Source organism: Leptopilina boulardi, unplaced genomic scaffold (genome assembly GCF_019393585.1).
Source record: "Leptopilina boulardi isolate dan_hultmark-lab unplaced genomic scaffold, ZJU_Lbou_2.1 LbouV2_297, whole genome shotgun sequence".
Taxonomy (NCBI): domain Eukaryota; kingdom Metazoa; phylum Arthropoda; class Insecta; order Hymenoptera; family Figitidae; genus Leptopilina; species Leptopilina boulardi.
In genome coordinates, this window is record NW_026137859.1 from 90,696 (window position 1) to 112,276 (window position 21,581).

The following is a 21,581-nucleotide window of genomic DNA, read 5'->3' on the forward strand; positions in this document are numbered from 1 at the left end:
CTACACGTACAAATATATACAAAGTTTGGTATTTACTTACCGTAAAATAAATTGATTTCGAAATGGCTCAGCATTTTATAATCAGTTTCTTCAATTTGTAATATAAAACACCCACAATTTCACATATACAATACTAATAGCAATAAGTATTGTATACAAAAGGAATTCAATTTTAAACACATTAATGTCACTTTTATAAAAAAAATTCTCGTATAAAACGTCAAAATGACACCTGGTGCAACGGTTAGGATGCCAGGTTGACGTAACTACCTTAAAATGTTTTGATTTGCTCTGTTTCTTACTATTAAACTCGAAATTCCCGTAGAAGATGTCAAATTGACACCTAGTGCAACGGTTAGGGTGTCAGGTTGACGTAACTACCCTAAAATGTCTTGATTTACCTTGTTTCTTACTTTTAAACTCGAAATTCCCGTAGAAGATGTCAAATTGACACCTAGTGCAACGGTTAGGGTGTCAGGTTGACGTAACTATCTTAAAATGTCTTGATTTACTTTGTTTCTTACTTTTAAACTCGAAATTCCCGTAGAAGATGTCAAATTGACACCTAGTGCAACGGCTAGGGTGCCAGGTTGACGTGACTACCTTAAAATGTTTTGATTTGCTCTGGTTCTTACTATTTAACTCGAAATTCCCGTAGAAGATGTCAAATTGACACCTGGTGCTACGCTTTGTGTGTCAGGTAGACGTAACTACCTTTCAAAATTTTAATTTAACATGTTTGCAATACAAGAATTTATTAATGTCTTTGGCACATTAGAAATTTAAAAAAAAAATTAAAATACGAATTTAAATTAATTAAAAGTAAACTATTGCTTCATTATTTATTAAAATATATTCTGAAAGAAAACTCTAGTTTCTAATAAATTTAATAAATTTATTATATTAATTAAAAAACTTATTTTATGTTCAATAAAAGAATTAAATTCTAATTGTTCAATAAAAATTTGGGAGAATGTCCTGTTCTCATTAAAATATTATGTTATAAATGTTAAATATTATGTTAAATATTATATTAAATATTATGTTAGATATTATTCATGCTAATTTGAAGGATAAAATAAAATGAAATAAGAGTAAATTTAATTACCTTTAAAGGAGTGTTAGAAGTAACATTGACGGCTGGAACGTATTACAAAATGAGATCACACAATAAATAATGTAATTTCGTTCGATCCCATTATCAGAGTATCGTTAAAATCTCAAATGCATATTTCCTTGATCATAAATGCAAGTGTATCCCTCCATTCCGATAGATCAATATTTAATTTAGTGATTTGCGTTTGAAATACTATTTTAGAGCTCAAAATTTTTCTCAACAAATAATGCTGTAAGACTGTTTCTGAAAACATTAAATCATTAATTTAATTTAAAATCCTAATTGCCATCCAAAACATTAAAATTATATTTTTCAATTAGTTATTAAAAATAATGTTAACACAAAAAATAAGTAAAAAATTTTATTCATATTTGAAGCAATTTAACTATTTAATTCTAATGAATTTTAATTAACCTTATTTTTCATTATTATTAATTTATATTAAAAAAAATTACCTGATTTGATAGTTTTTAATGTGACATATTTGGTTATAAAAAAATTAAAACTTCAACTTAAGTTTTTAAATTAAAGCAGAATAATTGTAGAGGAAGAAAATATTGGAAAAAATTGAAAAATATTTTTAAACATATAAAAATATTGGGATAATATGTTAAAACAAACAACAAAATTGAGCAGAAGTTAGCAGTAATAATCATAAAGTTTTTTGAAATCGAAATGGTGTAATGATCATTAAGAGGTCATTTACATAAAAAAGGCGTATGTTGTGCAGTTAATCATTAAGAATATAAATGCTTCCAGTAAAATCAATTAAAAAATATAATAATATACAAATTTACAAAATGAAAATTATGTTCCATATCCAAAAAATATGTTGTATTCTAATAAGACAATATTTTTGGTTAAAATGAAAATAAAATTTTTATTTTCAGGGTTATATATTGTACTATAATTTTTTATAATAAAGTACAAAACAGAAAATAAAAGTATTTGAAAAACAAAGTTTTACCTTTAGGAACGGTTCAATTTTTGCTTTTCCTGATTCGGACGGCTAATATCGCATATTTTGCTAAAAATTCTAAATTTGGATTCACATAGTAGAATTGATTAACGGTACTGAAATTCCATTTTTTCCACCGCTTAAATAATGTCTCTTGACATTAATAACTTTATCCGCCTAGATAATTTTGTCTTTCTCCTTAAGAGCCAAATTATTCGATAAATCAATAATTAATTAATTAATTAATAATAAGAATCACTTCGAAACAGATCCAGTATCATTGACAATAAACCTGCAAAATCGGAAAAAATTAACAAGCTATTTGTACATTTTTCTTCCAGTAGAAACACAAATTTTTTCTTATCAAGATCAAATCATTTTATTCATCGTTAATAAAATTTTAATTTATTTCTTGCATATAGTCTCCAGAAATTAAAAAATTTTTTAGAATAACAATGTTGTCAATAAAATTTGCAAAAATTTAGGATTTTTTTAATTCCTGAAAATCATTATCGCATATATTGTACAATTAAATATAAAAGCCTCGGATCGACTTTAAAGAGAAAAAGCTCGTGTTTGTCGCATTAAATAATAGAAGAATCCGAAGACTTGACTTTTTAAATTTGTTACAAATATAATTATTCATACATTTTTTATTAACAATTATTATTTTTAAAATGTGGCAAAAATTACTTTCATACAAAAAACCTGTAATTCCTTGAAAAAAATTTACAAAAAATGTTAAAATAAAATTCAAGGTTATATTTTGAAATTCCATGACATTTCCAAGTTTTCCAGACCTTCTTCAAAAATTAATGATTTTTTTAGGTTTTCCACGTTTTGTAGTAACCCTACTGTTTTATTTAATTTGATTGCGTTTTTTTAATTTTTTTAATTAAAATAAAATTTTAAATACCTTTTTAGATGTTCTGTTTGTCTGGGCCTTTTTTTAAAATTTTCATTTGTTAGTTTAGCATACTTTTTGATTGTCCCTCAAAAAACATGAAATTGGCATAGATCAAGTCCTCTTTGGAAATTTGAGCATTTTCTTTTCTACCTTCTTTCTTTCGGACATAAGTACTTATTTTTCTCAAAAAATTAGAAATATTATAAACTTATTTTTTCTGAAAATTTTTTAAAAGTAATTAATAACATGTAGTCATTTCTTATTTCTTTAATTAAAAATATAAAGTATAAAAATGAATTTCAGCTTATTATTAGTAATATTTTAAAGAAGTACAAAAAATACATATTCATTCACTTAGTTTATATGATTTTTTAATTAAGTAACATAGCTTTTTATAAAAATATAAATTATGTATTTAAACATAGTAGCTGTAATAATGAAATAATAAATATTTACTTATATGTTAACTTACCACATATTTCGCAGCTAGAATATTTTTAGGAATAGTATCATATTAAACATTGTGTTGCAAAGGAAGCAATGACATCCCTTTACTAGATGGGATTCTCCAAACTTTAGATAAGACATTTGTTAATGGAACTGAGAATTCAGCTTCCTCGGAAAGAATGCCTTTATAAATATTGATACATCTGGAATCCGGATTATCATACAGTTGAGAAATACAATTTATTTTTTTTATTATTAGTCGTATTTCGTTGTTGCAATCGATAATGTTCAGAACTTGACCGAATACACCATTTTTTAATAAGACACAACTATTTTTCGGCTCGTTGCAGTTCAATTTAAATGTTTCTTTTTCCAAGATTTTATACTGCTTCTGAATCATGGCACAATCTCCATCTAGTGGTCCCGAATTATGAGGATGATTTAAAGTTAATGTTTGCTTCATTTTCGTGTCCTTTAAATAAGATTCGCGTTCGGAATATCTGCGCACAATTTGTTCCAAAGGGTGAAATCCTTTTCTTATCCATCTTTTAATTGAAGATAAATAGTTTTCATATTTAAAGGAACTAAATTTGTTCAAACGACCGAACCGTTTAACATCATTGCACAAGTGCAACAAATTGTGGATATTATGAGATGCGTATTTTTTCCCATAAATTGTTTCGAAGTCTTCGACAAATCGCACTAGCAAATCATGACAAACATCTATGTTCCTGGGTATTTCTAAGTGAATGTCACTCACCAATACTGATATTGCAGTATGTAAAATCATGAAATGGTCATAAATATCTTGTCTAATACCTTTTAAAACTATTGGCGCTGCATAAAGGAGAAACGTACGGAACTCTGTTGCTTTCCAATGTGTGTAATTCCATAGGGAACGAGGTCTTCTTACGAATTCACAGGGTGCGCTGTATCGAAGAGCATTTAATTTTTTGGAAATTTTATTTATTTCATGCCTTCGTAATTTAATTCTGTACGGACCTTTTACCCACAATTGAATTATTTTCTTTACAACACCTAATAAAACAAGATGCATGTAATCTAAAGGAACTCCCGATATACAACCGAAATTCGGAATTAATTTTAAAATTGTCTCCTTTCCATTTTCTATATCATTGTAGTAATTTCGGTTGAATCCATCATCTGTTTTTAATTTTAATCGTTTGGGCACGGGAAAACAAACTGTTCCTTTTTTTTTCTTTTTCCCCACATTTCGTGAAATATAAATTCCGCCAATTTCACATTTGGAAAAACTGTTATATCCTGTGTGTCCCTTCAAGTAGAATGCAAAAGATTTCGCTGGAGCATCGCATATAATATTTTCACAAGATACTGTAACATTTAAATCTGGCAAACCATTTTGACACAAAGAAATCAATTCATCTACAAATTCTTTCATGAATTCATTTGCGTCATCAGGTTTGCTTTTGCCACAGAATGCCCCAACCGGATAAACTGAATTACTATTTACTTCGGAGCAAAGAATGAGCCAGAAACTGTCTGTACCTGATTTTGAAATAGGTAAACCATCAATGTTAAATGATAACTTTACATCTTGAACTCTTTTGCCTTCCATCTGACATTCTTTTACAATATTTCTTACCGCTCTTTCAACACCAAAATGGTGATATGTACCACCGCCAATTTCAGAAATTCTTACGCTTCTTATTGTCCCTAAAAACGTCCTAGCATCTAACGGCAAAGAGCAGTTAACATGTGGTCTCAAAATCAAGAGTAATGCAGTTAGTGCAACAAGAGTTATATGGAACTTTAAAGCCCAATTTCTTAAAGTTGCGAGAAATAAATATTCTGTTACTTTATTACTGTCAATATAATTTTCTTCGTCTTCGTCTTCGTCTGATGTCTTATCGAAATCTTCGCTGTCACTCATGTAAGAGTTTTCGGAGCCACTACTAGTTTCTGTATCAATTACGTCGTTTTCAGTTGGAAAATATTCATTGCAATTTACACTGTAAAGAGAAAAGGGAAATATATCCTTTGAATACGAGGGAAATAAATATTTTCAAGAATAAGTTAGTTTGATCAATTCACGCCCAAGGATAGACTAGTGGAAAGAGAGTCACATAATTTTTCACGACAATTAAGTTGACATAACTTTCATATTGCCAATGAAAAAGACATAAAAAAATTTTCTCAATAAGATTAACAATCAGGATGTCCAGCGAAACTTAAGAAAATATTTTTGACTTTCCCCGTTTCTACCTGAAAATTCTCTTATCTGCTTCACTTTCTTGTAACAAATGTTTAATATTAAAGAGAGGTGTTGTAATATTAAAGAATTTGTAAGATAATAAGAAACGTTTTATTTGTTACTATTAATATAAATTTGTCAGATTCGAACCAAAACATTCACTTAAATTACAATACTGTTTAATACTTGAAAATAGTAAAAATAAAATAAACTATCTATCATTATAACCCTTCTCTTTTTGGAATAAAAGTTTTATAGATACTTTGAAAAAATACTCTTAATTATTTTAAAATAATTGATACAATAATTTATCATTATAAACTTTTTTTTAACATCTACTGACTTCGACTTATCTAAAGACAGATTTAATTCATATAAATTATACTAACTTCTTGAAATGTGGTGGTAACAAATAGTAATGAAAAAAATTTTTAAATTCATAAATAAAATTATATATATTTTCAAAAATTTAATATTTCTAACAAAAAAGAAGTATATTGTAAAATGATTAAAACTTACTTTATTCATTTCTCCTAGTGTACTACGATTTCAGATTGTAAAAAAATATTAAAAGAAAATTAACACACCCCTATATACGGGTCAAATTTGATTGACTTAAATTTTACTGAATTTTGAATTATTGAATTTAAAGTTGAATTTAAAATTTCAACTTCTTTCATATTTTTTATTATTTTTGATTCACATTTTTTTATAAGTTTTTTTTATGATTGTAGACAATTATTTGTATTGATTTTAAAACATTTTATTTTTTCAAAAAAAAAAATTTTGAAAAAGGTCAAACATATATAATTTTTAATGTTAATAATATACAATAAATTTATATCCTAAATAATGCAAGAAAAAAGTTCACGCTCTTATACAACGTAAACGTCAAAGGGTTGAAATTTCACAGATACATCCCCTTAAAAAAGTTCCCCGACTTTTTATTGTTTAAAATATTTCCCTGATTTTACTCTAACATCTCTAAATTCCCTGAATGCTGGACATCCTGACAATTCAATATTGTTACAAATAAAATAAATATCAGCCTATAATAAATGTATTTCAAAATTTAGTAAAAAGGCGCATGTTAGCTAAAATATAGAAGAGATAATTTTACGTCTTTTAAAGAGTAACAACTTTTATGTAAAAATTTATTTAGTTGCCTTATATTAAATGCCCTCACATTTATTTGTTTTCTTTTTATTACCTGCAGTTGTCACCTTGTTCCAAATCTTCTGCTCTATCCTCATCATTTATATTATTTTCATTACCATCTTCAGTCTCTTGGTTGAAATCGTCAATAATTCTTGTTAAAGCAATAAATAAATAAATCATATTTAATTAAAAGAAATATTTTAATCATTAGAAATTTTATTAATTAAAAAGTTTTAGTTTATAAATAAAACAAATATACGAATTATTTACAATAATGTCAAACGATTTAATTTCGGCTGATGTAATTTCTACTATTTGAAAAATTGTGCCAGTTTAGAAAAATATTTTTGCATGCTGAAAGGTAGCAAAATGCTCTTTCGTTTGTGAACGAAAAATAACATTTCATACAAATAAATATTTTTAACATTACGAAAAGACGAGATTTTATATATTGACAGACAACACAAGAAAATTAAAAAAAAATAATCTTAATTAATTCTGTAAATATAAAAAAATGGATTTAAATTTATTTTGAACGACTTAATTTAAGTTTCGTAATGAATTAAATTAATTAAAAGTAGAAAATTTATTTAACTTTGTACATGAAATGTCCAAAGTCTGTTATATTTAACAATTTTTTTCTACAAAGTATTTCTTTATTTTTCTATATCAAAACTATGTTAATGGTCAATATTTACTTTAAGCTTTTATTAATTTTCCGCTGTTTAAAATTAGTTATATTTGTGTATGCATTGGCTTTTAATAAATTTTAATTTTTTCAAATTTGTATTTATCATGTACTTTTGTCTACATATTTAGTTTATGCGAGGATTGAGAGTTATATTTCAATGTGTTTCAAAATAGCAAGTTTCTGATTTTTTGACTTTTTCTAATCCTTTTAACTTTTTTCGATTTACTCATGGTTTTATACTTTGTAAATTTCTCACTAATGAATTAATTGCAATTTTCAAAAAATTTTTAATTTTTGAAAATTATTAATTTTTATATTTGAAGAGTGATTGAAATAAGTTGCTTAAATTTATAGACCAGAAAAAATTTTTGGTTCAACTTATTAACAATTTCATTTTCTACTATTTTTAAGTAAACAAAAGATTTTCAGGATAAACTTGACAAATTTAAACATTAAAAAAATTATCCTTTATGTCTTGGTGTTAAGTATGTGAATGAAAATAATTTTTGTTGTAAAAAATTTTTAGTTTTAATAATTCAAAAAAAAAAAAATTTTCATGTTACTATTAACAGTCAGACAATTGTGTTATACGCATCCTATTATAAAAATTTAAAAATTGTTATACATTCCACGTACAAAATTTTCAGTATAAAAGCGTTAAAACAACTTATTGTTCATTGAATATAAGTTAATCAACAATAAATATTTCTTTATGTAATTTCTTAATGCAATATTTATTATTTATTGCAAACAATAATTAAGTTCAGTAAAAAAAAGGACATAGAGAAATAGCTACATTACCCGGTTTCGTGGATTTCATAATAATTAATTATTACTAAAAATAGTTAAGATAATTACAAAACAGAATTTCAAACTGTTTAAGTGAAATATTAAATTACAATATAGTAATGTAATTAAAAAAAAAGCTCAACTCTAAATTCTTATGTTTAAGTCGGACGGACGGACGGACGAACGCCCCAGTAAAACTATAAGAGTTTTGCCCTTGGCCACGAAACCGTAAAAAGAAATAATCTCAAGATGAGAAGAAATTGCCACAAGTCATAATTACTTTTACATTTTACTTCTGATATAAAAATATTGATCTTACAGAGGAATTTTTGTTTCTATTTGACAATATTTTGATTAAAAAAAACTTTCAATTTTTCATCTTCGATTGAAATTTTTCTTTTGCAGTTTAAATTTTTTGTTTTATATTGAAATTATTTCTTTCAAATGAAATACAAATTTAATTAAATTGTGCAAAGTGACATTTGACGCTCTATTATATTTTATTATAATAACATTTAAAAATATAAATTATTAAAATCAAATTAAAATTGAAAATATAAGTGATAAAACAACTTACATTCCTCGTTAAACAATGGCGGGAAAATATTGACATTAATATCGAAGTGTAAAATATCTTGTGCAAATGATATTAAAAAAATATAATTATCTTACTTCATAAAATTTTCGTATTCTACATAAATTTTTTAATTTTCTGCTTATATAAAAGCTCCCAGAAACTAAACTCTTCAATGGAAATATGATTTTCCCCCCTCTAATGGAATATATATTTGAACTAAACAAATGTTTGTTTTATTTTTATAAATTTTACTAACGAAAAAAGAATTTCATTAAATCAAACATACCTTGGGCTAATACAACCAAATCTTTGGTTGCCGGAAAAAAAATTTTTTAAGTGTATTGAAAATAAAAATAATTTAAAACAAAAATCATTTTTCTACACAACTTTTAAAGACATAAATTTTTTTTATTGAAAATGGTTGTTAAAATCTTGTTAAAATTTTATTATTTTAAATTTAATGAGAATTTGATTTTAAAAAATCTACTATCTTTAGTGTTTTGATGTCACCATCTTAATTCAAAGTCTGAATTAGCAAAAATTATAAAAATCAAATTATAAACATTTGTAACAAAAAATCTAGAAATTCTTTTGAAAATCGAAAATGCTTACCCATCACTGCTATTATCAGTATCGCCCTCGCTGCTCCTCGCGTCCTCACTGCTTCTCACTTTCTCATTATCAGGCTGGTTTGTCTCCGTTTTTTTTTCTTTTGAATCATGTTTATCAATTTCCTCCTTTACTTTCTTTTTAATAATCCGACGGAAATGTCTATTTGAAAAGCCACACGTGCGTGGGGTTTTGTAGACTTTGTTAGTCTTCATTTCTACCACTGTACAAAAATTGGGAATAATGTTATAATTTTTGTTTGGTATTATTTAATATTTTTTTGTTTCTTAGACCATTTTGTACATGTTCCAAAAAATGTATTATGGTAATAGGCCTTTATTTAATATAATAATAGGCATTATTTTAAATGTTAAATTTTAATATTAAATCTTTTAGCTGCATAGTTATTTTGATTATAAAAATAGTGGCCATTCTTAATGATTAAGTAATGTGTCGAATTTAAAGTTAAAAAAACAGACAAAAAGATAATATATTTTTAAAAAATTAAAAATCGTATAAAATTATAAGTTTTGAATGAAAATTTGCGGTAGAGTCCACTATAGACCAATTTATTTAAGATGCCATGTTTCAGTCGTTGATGCTTTCATTATGGTTATGCTAATCATTGGCATCTTACTTATTCAAATTTATAAATTTTATCAATTAATTTCATAATTTTTACTAAAATCTGATTTCAAGAAGATTAAAGAACAATAATATAAAAGACTTAATAATAATATAAAAATATTAGCATTTTCAAAGAAATGTGATATTTTCTCTAAACAAGAATATTATATTGAAATAAATTTTACCTAACCTCAACAATTTTGGTCTGACGTTACAAATTGTGAAAGTTGAAAACGACTGATACAGTGCCAAAAATTAGAGCACTTACCTTCAGAGAAAAGAATAAAATCCAAGTTATTGTAAATAATTGTTCCTATTAAGTAATAGAAAACACAATCACTCAGAAGAAATCACAAATATTATTTCTCTATTAATTCCGGATAAATAGCACGTGTCTCTGAGTGACCTGTTGATACGAAATCGACACTTTTTCCAGTGCATCATTCACAGTGCGCATGCTCACTGTATTATTAACCGGATGAAAAAATGAAATACATTATACATAAACAAAGATATAAAACATAATTGTTTAAATTAAAATAAAATTTAACTAAAAATAGTTTATAATAATTATTACCTTGTTTAAAATAATTATCTAACTTTGTAAAATAATAGTCATTTCCGCTTCGCATTTTCCCGTTTCCGTTTATAAATCATAGAAATTTCTAGAAAAATTATCAATTCCGCTTAGCTTTTCCGGTATTTAAAAAGTACAGAAATTATTACGATTTTCTCCAATCAAATATGACTTTTTACATTATTGACATGAAGAAAAAATCAGTTTCTAACTATAATGTGATATTCTCCACAAGAGATTACTTTTTAATTCGATAAGAATCAATTTTGGTAATCTGTTAGTCTGCCCATTTAATGGAGCCCTTAGTATTTATATCACGTGGTGCCATACGTCATGCGCTATCAAGTACCGGTGGATTGTGGGATTCATTATACATGTTGCTGCCCTACTGAAAATCCCTGTATAAGATCTTGTACAACTTCCTGTACAGGATCAACAACTGAACTTGTACAAGTTCTGACCAGTTCCTGTACAGGAAAATGCATACGAATTTGGAACAAGTTCATGTGTGAGATCTTGTACAAGATCTGGTGCAAGATCTTGTACAAGAAAGATGCTTGTACAAGAAAATGTTCATGTACAATTTCATGTATAAGTACTTGTACATGAACACGTCCATGTTCTTGCACATGTTAATTCATGTTTTTCTTTACTAAAAATTAAAAACTTCAAAGGCTGCGCAATAGTTTACTTTAACCTTTACAGCTGCGCAATAGTTTTTAGCATGCATGAGTTACGAATCTTAGTGGTTAAAAATTATCAAAATCTCAAATTTTATTAAAAAAAAAAATTTTACAACTATTTCATGTGCAAGAACATGAACGTGTTCATGTACAAGTACTTATACATAAAATTGTACAAGATCATGTACATTTTCTTGTACAAGTATCTTTCTTGTACAAGATCTTGCACCAGATCTTGTACAAGATCTCACACATGAACTTGTTCCAAATTCGTATGCATTTTCCTGTACAGGAACTGGTCAGAACTTGTACAAGTTCAGTTGCTGATCCTGTACAGGAAGTTGTACAAGATCTTATACAGGGATTTTCAGTAGAGTGTGCTGCCTCGTGTTCACATCGTGCTCGTGTTAATATCATTTTAATATTGTGCTGCCTCGTGTTCAAATCGAGTCGTGTTGGTGTCATAATAATATTGTGCTGCTTTATTTTCTATAAACAAATTAAACAAAAAAATGGACGAAGAGGACTACGCTATTGTCAGCTTTGAAGACGGCATGGGAATCGTCTGTTCCACGTGGTTGGTTTACGAGGAGGGATTATTAGTCGGAAGTTTGTACCCTTCAAATATTTCTGCCAAGGAATTGGTGAAAATTTTATTAGCTAAACGACCACTAGATATGGAAAACAGTGCATTCTATAAAATAATAGAGTTTCACCGATTCGCAGGTAATTTAAAAAATTTTTAAATAGGATTAACGATTCAGTTGTTAGCACTGTTAACATTTCTTAACACCAATAGAATTTATTTTAAAAAATTTATTTACAAGGTACAACAAAATTGTATGTCTTTTTTTTAACTTATATTAATCGATTACTGTTTTCATTAAACATAACTGTACATGTTACAGCGAATTATGAATCAGCAAACAAAAAGCTGCAATTGTTTGAAATAATGACTGATTACGAAAGTGACGAAATAAAAACTGCAGATAAATTAAAAAAAACGCGACATTCAAGGGCGATAAAAATAGAAAAAGATTTTGAATTGGGAAATACGTCGATAAAAAGAAAACCTTTAGGTAAGTTATTTTTATAGAGAGGATTCTTATTTTTTTGATTTCATTTTTTAATATATTAGCCATTACATTATTATTTTATATTGCAGCTCCCATTGAAAATGGAATTAAATCAAAAATGATGGCCATTGAAAAGCCATCAGGAGAGATTGAACCACCCGAAATCGTTGCATCCGAAGTGGAAATAAAACGAATAGAAGCCGAGGGACAACCATTGCAAGATCCAGAAGAACAACAACTTCAAACAGAACCAGCGGAAGAGACTGTACAGAAGGTGAAAGAACCTGAAGTAAGAGCCGATAAACAAACAGTCCATAAAAAAACGCAAGAGATTCCAAATGGTAAGGAAACAATTTTTAAAATACTTAAATTAAAAAAAAATTTTTCAATACAATTAAAAGTTAAAATAGATGTTGCTCATATTATTTTAAAAGGACGCATGAATATTTTCTAAAACAAATTTGTTAGAAATATTATTTAATATACTTTTATTTCTCACAATAATAATTAAACAAAAATTTTAAATAATATAATTTTAAATTTACCGAAATTCAATTTGATAAAATATTAAATTCACAAAAATTAAAATTAATAAAATTTATTTGACAAAGTCAATTTTATCAAACATTAATTTTGCTGAAAAGTAACTGACAAAATTAAAACTTTTCTGAAATTGCAACTGATCAAAAATCATACAGGGTGACCGCTGGACCGGGAAACCTGGAAAACAGGGAAATGACCGGGAATTTTTTTCATGACCGGGAATTTTGAAATTTTTTTATTAAAAAGTGTTTTTGTGAGAAAAAAATAGAAATATTTATTTTAAAATTTATTAATTATATTTCATTTTAAAAAAAATGTTCTTCTATAAAAACTGTTTATGCAGGCCTCCGATTGCACGACTTTTTCGACTTTTCTTAGAAAATACGACTTTTCTCGACTTATTTTATTTAATATAAAAATTTTAATCAATCAAATTTTAATTCTATTTATATTTCAATTTAATGTTAAACTGATTTTAAGTTTCTATTATTACAAATTTTTATAAGTAAAAATTAATTTATAAATATAAATTTTGAACAATTTTCAATTTCATATATTTAAATGTTAAATTCTTTCAATTTCAAGTGATTCTAATTATAATGAAATTTAAATGTCATTATTTTCTCATTAGAAAATAAAATTATTATCAATAGATTTCAATTTGTCTAAAGATTTATATATTAAAACCTCTCAGATTTACTAAATTTTTAAATAAATAAGTTTATACTATTATTTGAAAAAATGTCGATTAAAATTTAAATTGATACAAATTGGTTTATTAGGATTTTAATTTGTCTTATATTTCATTTTTTGTTTACATTCTTGTCTGATATTTTCGAAAAATAATTCAGATTTTCATTTATTTTCTAGAAGAAAAGATTTATTTTTAGAATAATGTTTTTTCAATTGTTATGATTTTTTAAAGGTAAAATTGATACTGGAATGATTTTTAAAAAATTATGTACGCTCGAGCAAAAATTAAATCATCTATCGAATGATGGGAAGGAAAGGCTTAACGCATTTGGAGATGGCGATTTGAAAATGTTCCCAATCAAAACGGTCAAGGAAATGACTTCCGTGGAGGGTTTACTAGAGTCCTCCCGATTCATAAAGAAAGTGGTAATGTTTTAATTCTATTATTACAATCTGTGATTTTACGTATAAAATAATTGTCTTTCGAAATAGCAAACAGTAATAAAAAAATATAAATTGGTTTTAGATTTCATCATTTATGTCCCTTGGAAAGTGCTCTAACCTGAACAAAACTGTTGCTAATGTACTTAACCATTTGATCACTTTTGAAGTTGGGACCAAGTATACTTTTAAAGGTCAAAGTGCCAATAAGAAGCCAGCTTTTGAAAAATTAAAAATTTGTGCAGTTATTATCAGTAAGTACTGCCTCAAATAATCTACAATTTTCTCTAAAAATAAATTAAAATAATATGATTAAAATGTAATGATAAATAATAATGAAATAATAGTAATAAAACAATTAATAGTCTAATAAATAAAGTATAATGTAATATTAATAAAATAAATAAAATCATAATCAATTGAAAATTAATCAAATATTTGTAATATTTAGGAGCTCTTGTGAACACGGGAGAGACTCAGGAGTCAATAAAGAAAGGGATCCAAGACTGGCTCCATCATGCGAAACAAAACGCCCAACGTTTGAAGTTAGTTTATTGCTACTGCATTAAAAAAAATATAAATTATGTTCTTTGCCTATTTTCACTTCATGTATTAAAATTGAAATAAAAATAATTTTTTAACATTTCAGAGCCCTTCAAGAAAAACGCCGTGCAAATGAAATTTTAGCTGCAGTCGAAAGTGATGTATCTTCTAATGAAGAATAAAAAATGAAATATAAGGTAAGAAAAATTTTGAAAAATTTTTCAGCATGTTGACTAATGGGGAAAATCGGAAATCAGCCGGGAATTTTAATATAATATTTGAAATAAGTTTCACTGTATTAAATTACTTTTAAAAAATTATCTTTTATTTGAATTTTCGTTCGCTAAAATAATAAAAATAAATAATCTATTTACATATTCATATAAATAGATTTATCCTAGCATAGATAGGGAATTTCGAAAGTTTAATTTAAAAATTTAATTTAAAAAAATTTAAGGCATTTCTTAAATATAAATTGGGCTTTGTTTCTCCTTTAATAATACAAAAGGTTAGTGATTAGTAATTAATTTATATTTTCAACTTTTAAATAACAAAGCAATAAATAACAACTATAAAAAGTAGTAAAAAGATTTTTTTAATTCAAAAACTTTTTTAAAAGTCTTCTCTAATAGCACCGATCATTTCCTCAACGTTGCATTTTCGTTTCCAGAAAGGATAGAAAATCATTTCCAATTCCTTTCCCTACACAGCGCGAAATGGTTTCAATGTCCGCTTGGAGAAATGATCGTTGCATGTAAGTTTAATATCGTGCGCAGTAGTTTTCTTTAAAGTTTAGGCCTAGGCAGTAAATTTATTTGGATTAACCCTAAAAGCTCAATAATATTAATATGCAAAAAATACAATTTTAAAAAAAAATGTATTGTTTATTGAAAAACAAATACTTTTTGTTTAAAGATATTTTTTATAATAAAATATCGTATTATTTGCATAGTAACATTGTCAATGCGTCAAAGTAAGACCAAATAAATTTACTGCCTAGGCCTAAACTTTAAAGAAAACTACTGCGCACGATATTAAACTTACATGCAACGATCATTTCGTCAAGCGGACATTGAAACCATTTCGCGCTGTGTAGGGAAAGGAATTGGAAATGATTTCCTATCCTTTCTGGAAACGAGAATGCAACGTTGAGGAAATGATCGGTGCTATTAGAGTTAGAATAATTTTTATAAATTAACTTGAAATAAATAATTAGTCAAATAAATTCAAATGTAAAAATTTTGAAGAAAAGAAGTATATTTCAATTTCATTAATCACAAAATTTCGAAAATTCTTTTCATTTTAATACTGCAGTAGAAATAAAATTTCTTAAAAATATTTCTATTCTAAACCAAAAATTAATCTTTATTTATTACAAATGCCTGATTTGCTATTGATTCTTCATATAAGACAGTTTAGTTATTAATTATTATTTTAAAATTTATGAGTTGGACATGCTCATAAAATTTTCTAGTCTAAATCTTAAAAATTTGTATAACTTAAAATTTTTTTTCTATTCGTTGATTCTATAATTTAATAAAAATTGGGCTTAGATTAAAAAGTGACTAAATTTTTTGGTGATTTCAATTCAATAATTTTAAAGGAAACTTCCTTTAAATTTTTTAAATAAGTATAAACTTTCCATGATTTGTTTGATTTCAATTTTTTGTTTTAATTTTAAATTTGTTTTAAAAATCTAGAAATGCTAAAAATTTTTCGTAGTTTAATTGAAAAATATTCCTTAAAAGTAATTTAAAAAATTGTAATAATTAACAAATCGACATTTTTTGTAATATCATGTAACTTTTTTGTGCAAATTCGATCTAAGGCTAAAATATTTCCCTGAGTATTTGACAGGGAAAGTCAAAAAAATGTTACAAAAATATCAGGAAATTTTTTGAACTAATTTTAGTGTCTACCATTTCGGAATAAATTTAAATTTCACGAAAATAAATAAACCGGGTAAAATTAGGAAAGAACAGGGAAATAACAGATAATTTTGTCGAAAAAAATTAGTAGAGACTTTGTTTTTAAATCGCATCTTTTGTCAAAAATCTAAGGAAACAAAGCGCATTAAATTACATTCAATTTTTAACTATTTATATAATATAATTATAAAAATGTAACATGTTATTCAAATAAAATTGCTTTGAATTGTTTTTTAGGATATATTTCTCAACCCGAAACAGTTCGCTCAGCAAACGTGAAACGTACGAACTTAAAAAAACTGAGAAATAAAATTACGCCTGCCGAACCACTTGGATGTTAAAAAACATCCAGTTGTCTTCTTTTTTAAGGTGTGTTCGTATTGAAAATAAATTTGAAAGCTATTACTTTGCTTTTATTTTCAAAATAATAAAAATAAGTTTTTTTTAAAACATTTAAAAAATATATGTTTTAAAATATAATAAAAAATTATACGTTTGTTTCAGATTCGTCAAATGGCGTTCCAAAGGTCTAAAGGCGTCATCAGTTTAGTATTTTTTATTTTTCTAAGTTTTAGTTTTTTTTCACTCATATTTTCTAATTCTTTTAATTTGATTCTTTCTTTAAATTTAAATTCTTAAAAAAATAAAAATTAAAACATATGCAGCAGAAAATGGTGAATAAATTTGTTTAAAAAGTTTTAAAAATATTGCTCTCTCATATTTCTTTTCCACATATCCTATCCTTATAATATCCATTTAATTATTTTCTCAGTATATTAGCATTTAAATTGTTTATGCTATAATTAGCAATTTCTCTTCTCAGTAAATTCGCATTTTATATATTTAGAAAATTAGCAATTCAATTTTTCAGCGAATTCACATTTTAACTTTTCAGCGAATTCGCATTTTAACTTTTCAGCGAATTCGCATTTTAACTTCGCAGCGACTTCGCGTTTTAACTTTTTAGTTAATTCGCATTTATGTTTCTCAGCTAGTTCGCATTTCAACTTCTCTGCTAGTTCGCATTGCGAACTCGCCAGGAGGGGGACATTTTGCTATTCGCCACTACTTCGCAGGGAGTTCGCAATGCGAACTAACAAACCTCGCATTGAGAACTCCCTGCGAAATATCGTGCTATCTGGGATGGTTAGTTAACATTGTTTTCCAGGTGTTTTGCGCAGACGAAAAAATATACTTTTTGTTTATCTTCCGCGAGGGATAAATATATACCTCTCGGTAAAAGCAGCCTCGGAGTTTCTCAGTAGATACAGTGATAATGTTCACGTCCAGTTTATTGAAGTATTACCAATTGTAGAACAACTAGCTACTATTGCAGGTAAGTATTTCTATTTATTTTATTTCTGAACCCTAGATCCCCACACATAGTTTTGGAGATCCCAGATAATTTTATGAATTTTTAATATAATCATTCGAATTTTTTTAAACTTTAGCTTAGAAAAAATTGTGTGGGGTATAAAAATACATAATGCGAATTTTTGGAGTTATATAATTTTTTGTCTTCTTTAAAAAGCCAGCTTAAAGAAAACTGTTTGGGGTGTGGCACGCCCTAGTGTGGGGATCTAGGGTTAAATCAAATAGATGAAAAATAAAAAAAAAGATGTATCCCAATAAATTTATTTAAAATTTAAGGTTATTTATTTCAGGAAGAGAAGTTCTACAATAAATTAAGAAATTGAAAGATTATTCAGGACCAATATACTGAGAGAGATATGCTTATTTCGGACAGCAAGTATGCAATTAATATCGCTAACAAATTACAATTCAGGTTTAACTTTTCCTTTAGACTATTTTAAATAACAACTATGACTGACAATCAGTGCCTTTATGTTTTATTAAAAGAAAATTCTTTATTTAATATTTACTGACAGTCATATTTTTATTAAAATAAAAAATCTATCATTTGAATAACTGAAAATCAGTCGCATTTCTTTAAATATCAATCGTATGTTATTGATTCAATTTTAGAGCGTGAGACATCTCAAAGATAATTTCAATGTTTCGATGTTATAAGGGCATCAGATAAAGATTACTAAACTCGGATAGCCTATGGACGCCTTCGATTAAACAATTATGTTTGAAGAATAAAATAAGGTTGGTCAATTTTTATTTGAATAAGTTTTCAAAAAATAAATGGGAAATAATTAGTATTTTATTTCGTAGTATTTATATCTTTACTATGTGTTACGAACTATCGTAACGAAACTATAAATTAAAAGTAAATAAAAAGATAATAAATAATTTTCAAGAATAATTGAAAATTATTTAAGAATAAAATCCCCAAGTCGATGCCACAATGTATATAGGCATGTAATTTGAATCCCCGATAATCGCGCGCGTTGAGTGATACTCCACACATACAGACTTATATTCTCGTTGCTTCTAAAAGTGTATCTATGGCTATGATATTATAATATAACTTTGTTAAACTGTTATATTATAATGTATTATTTTATTCTATCTTATGTTATAATATTCTATATTATTATTTATACTATGTTATATTATGCTATATTATAAATTATATTAATTATCTAACACCAATATTCAAGCTTGAATATTATAAAATATGCATGGAAAATATAATATGGTGTACTTACCTTATATAGAGATACTAAAATATTATTGTTATAAATAAAACAATTATATTTTACTTATTTTCATTAATAATTTGCATTAATTAATTAATTAATAATATGCAAATTATTGTTATTTTATAATTTTTTTTATGATAAATCGTATCATTATTATTATTATTATTAACATGTATTAAAATTAATATTAATTATAAAATTATTAATTATTATTATCATTATAAACAATTGGTTATGTTACTAATATACTACCTTAATTATTAGAATATCATCCTTATCAAATATTATTTCAAGGAATATGCATTGTATATGCACGTATGCGTGTGCATTATTTTTATCGTATGTACGTGTGTGCATAGCATGCCGAGGTACCACGGATAGATATGTGCATACATTGTGTGGGATATTTTTACGCATATTATAATAATTAATATTAATAATTATTATATTGCAATTTTCATATTTAAGAAAAATGTATCATTTTAAGAAGGGAGGAGATTCGCATACGTCAATTCTATCTATCTTTCTCTCTCTTTCTCACGCGTTCAGGTGCAATGAGTCTCGCAGCGTGGATGCGGTACACACAGACACGGACTCCCCACAGCCTTCGTAACGCATATGTGTGAAGCGCTTGAGGAGTATCGCGCGATGCATACACTGCCTTCCTTCCCCTATTCTTTTCCCTATGATACCTTTAAACTCAAAAAAAAAAAAGGAGAAATAAAAATACAATAAATATTGACAGCTGAAATTGGAAATTGTCACATTTTCCAAGCACATATAAACTCGCAACAATTAAGATTTCATTTTTTTTGAGGGTCAATTTTGTAAAAGAACGAATGCACATAGTTAAAAAAAAAAAATATATATATATTGAGACATGTATGAGGTGCATATACGCATGTGTATTAAGGTAAATATACGTGTATATGTGTAAAATGTATATGCATATATATAAAAAGGAAAATAGTTTCATTTTTAATATGAAAACGATAATCTGTGCAGAACTATGACCGCTCTGGAATTCAACAAAGGTTGCGAGTTATACTTTATTAAAAACACACATATACACTTACACATATGGAGATGTGCAGTTCCAATAGTGTCAACAAAGAAAAGAATAACAAGAATCATGGGTTCTGAGAATATCGATGGACGATGATCTAAGTTTTCTTATCGATACCCCTGAAACCCCCAGAATCCTTCTACCCCTGATTCACTAATCCCACTAAGTGCATCTCGCGATGCTCTTTATAAGCAGAAGCTCATAGGGCCTCATTGCCTATTCGTCTTCAGTCAATCACTTAGTACGTGTTACTGATTTTTGCATTATTTCTTTAAAAAGTGAACTTAGAGTTTAAACTGTGGAGAAAGCTCAATAATATACCTGCTGAATCACGATAGATTTTCGTTGAGCCAGGTAAATTAACAGCAGTGCTTAAAATTCTAAAATTAAAATTGCTGAATCACGATAGATTTTCGTTGAGCCAATTTTTAATTTTAAGAATAAGGCCCGTCTGCGAGCTGGCTCCAATTTAAATTCTATTTTCTTTGGGCGGACGTAAAATTAAATCGAACCTTGAACCGGCTGAGTCCCAATCGGTTGATCAGTACAGTGAGAAATTATTTAATAAATTATTTATAATTTATTAAATAATTTTTTGTTCTTAAAACCGGCCAGTCCGTACGGATTGTACCTGCGCCGCTTGTGTCTGATAGGGTACCGGTACCGCGTTTCGAGACGCGGAAATACGCATAACACCTTTCTTTCGTTTTGCCCGTTGATTGTGTGACGAGATCGCGAGAATTCTCCCTTCTCAACAAGCTCTCTCGACGGTAGTGTGTAAGAGAAATCTAGCCGTAAGTAATAAAAAACTGTATCGTTCCAAAAACATTATTCTTTACAAAAGAAAGCATATAATGTGTAATTTTTGCAATTTTTACTTTGATTTTTAATAAATTTTTGTAAACTAAAATTCCAATTGTTCTATTCAATCAAATAGACCTTTTTATTTGTGCTGTCAAAAATAGTGTGGATTTTCATCTCAAAGCTAAGAAACATTATTTACGATCTAAAGATTAAATTGGCAGTTTCGTCTTCTATCGGCGATATAATTAATCGAACCCACATTAAAAATAAACATTATTAAGTTGAATGTTCATTTTGACTTTTTAATGGCAACTTGGTTCCTCCGGCGAATAGAAAATTTTAAATAATTGTTCAAAATTATAAAAATTAATAAATTAATTTTCTCGTTCGTAACAAGTTGATGGTGGCAGCGGTGGGATTCAATTAAAAATAAAATCAGTGGAATTTTTATTTTCAATAATTTGGATTAAATTTAAAAAAAAAAAAAAAAAAAAAAAAATTT

General features: G+C 26.6%; 4 protein-coding genes across 4 annotated transcripts in view; 2 read left to right on the plus strand and 2 right to left on the minus strand.

Annotated features, from left to right (window-relative positions):
• The window catches only part of LOC127282315 (uncharacterized), a 61,588-nt gene extending 56,388 nt beyond the window's left edge, over window positions 1–5,200 (minus strand). Inside the window, exons 1-4 of the mRNA XM_051306486.1 lie at window positions 3,455–5,200; window positions 2,992–3,199; window positions 2,085–2,367; window positions 1,109–1,360 (exon numbers count right to left, since the gene is read on the minus strand). Coding sequence (XP_051162443.1) covers window positions 3,497–5,026 — 1,530 coding nt within the window. The 5' untranslated portion in view covers window positions 5,027–5,200 and the 3' untranslated portion in view covers window positions 1,109–1,360; window positions 2,085–2,367; window positions 2,992–3,199; window positions 3,455–3,496. The remainder of the gene's footprint in view (window positions 1–1,108; window positions 1,361–2,084; window positions 2,368–2,991; window positions 3,200–3,454) is intronic.
• LOC127282323 (uncharacterized) overlaps window positions 1–21,581 on the plus strand; it is a 145,308-nt gene that overhangs the window by 65,383 nt on the left and 58,344 nt on the right. The gene's annotated exons all lie outside the window — the stretch shown is intronic.
• LOC127282319 (dentin sialophosphoprotein-like) lies at window positions 5,125–9,701 on the minus strand. Its single transcript, XM_051306490.1, has 4 exons — window positions 9,490–9,701; window positions 6,873–6,971; window positions 5,267–5,420; window positions 5,125–5,142 (listed from the first exon to the last, which is right to left on the minus strand). The coding sequence occupies exons 1-4, from the start codon at window positions 9,699–9,701 to the stop codon at window positions 5,125–5,127; spliced, it is 483 nt and encodes a 160-aa protein (XP_051162447.1).
• On the plus strand, window positions 11,756–16,887 carry LOC127282316 (uncharacterized). The gene is made up of 8 exons (XM_051306488.1): window positions 11,756–12,099; window positions 12,282–12,452; window positions 12,539–12,790; window positions 13,918–14,111; window positions 14,212–14,380; window positions 14,578–14,671; window positions 14,776–14,866; window positions 16,835–16,887. Exons 1-7 carry the CDS (start codon window positions 11,886–11,888, stop codon window positions 14,849–14,851), a joined length of 1,170 nt encoding a protein of 389 aa, XP_051162445.1. The 5' UTR covers window positions 11,756–11,885; the 3' UTR covers window positions 14,852–14,866; window positions 16,835–16,887.

What these genes read in the sequence shown, in the direction of transcription:
- LOC127282319 (XM_051306490.1), bottom strand. Translation starts at nt 9,701, where the DNA reads ATGAAGACTAACAAAGTCTACAAAACCCCACGCACGTGTGGCTTTTCA. An exon ending in ACTGATAATAGCAGTGATGG is followed by an intron (nt 6,972 to 9,489) that starts GTAAGCATTTTC and finishes TGCTTTAACAAG; the next exon opens with AATTATTGACGATTTCAACC. An exon ending in GAACAAGGTGACAACTGCAG is followed by an intron (nt 5,421 to 6,872) that starts GTAATAAAAAGA and finishes TTCTCTTTACAG; the next exon opens with TGTAAATTGCAATGAATATT.
- LOC127282316 (XM_051306488.1), top strand. Translation starts at nt 11,886, where the DNA reads ATGGACGAAGAGGACTACGCTATTGTCAGCTTTGAAGACGGCATGGGA. An exon ending in AGAGTTTCACCGATTCGCAG is followed by an intron (nt 12,100 to 12,281) that starts GTAATTTAAAAA and finishes TACATGTTACAG; the next exon opens with CGAATTATGAATCAGCAAAC. An exon ending in AATTTGTGCAGTTATTATCA is followed by an intron (nt 14,381 to 14,577) that starts GTAAGTACTGCC and finishes TGTAATATTTAG; the next exon opens with GAGCTCTTGTGAACACGGGA.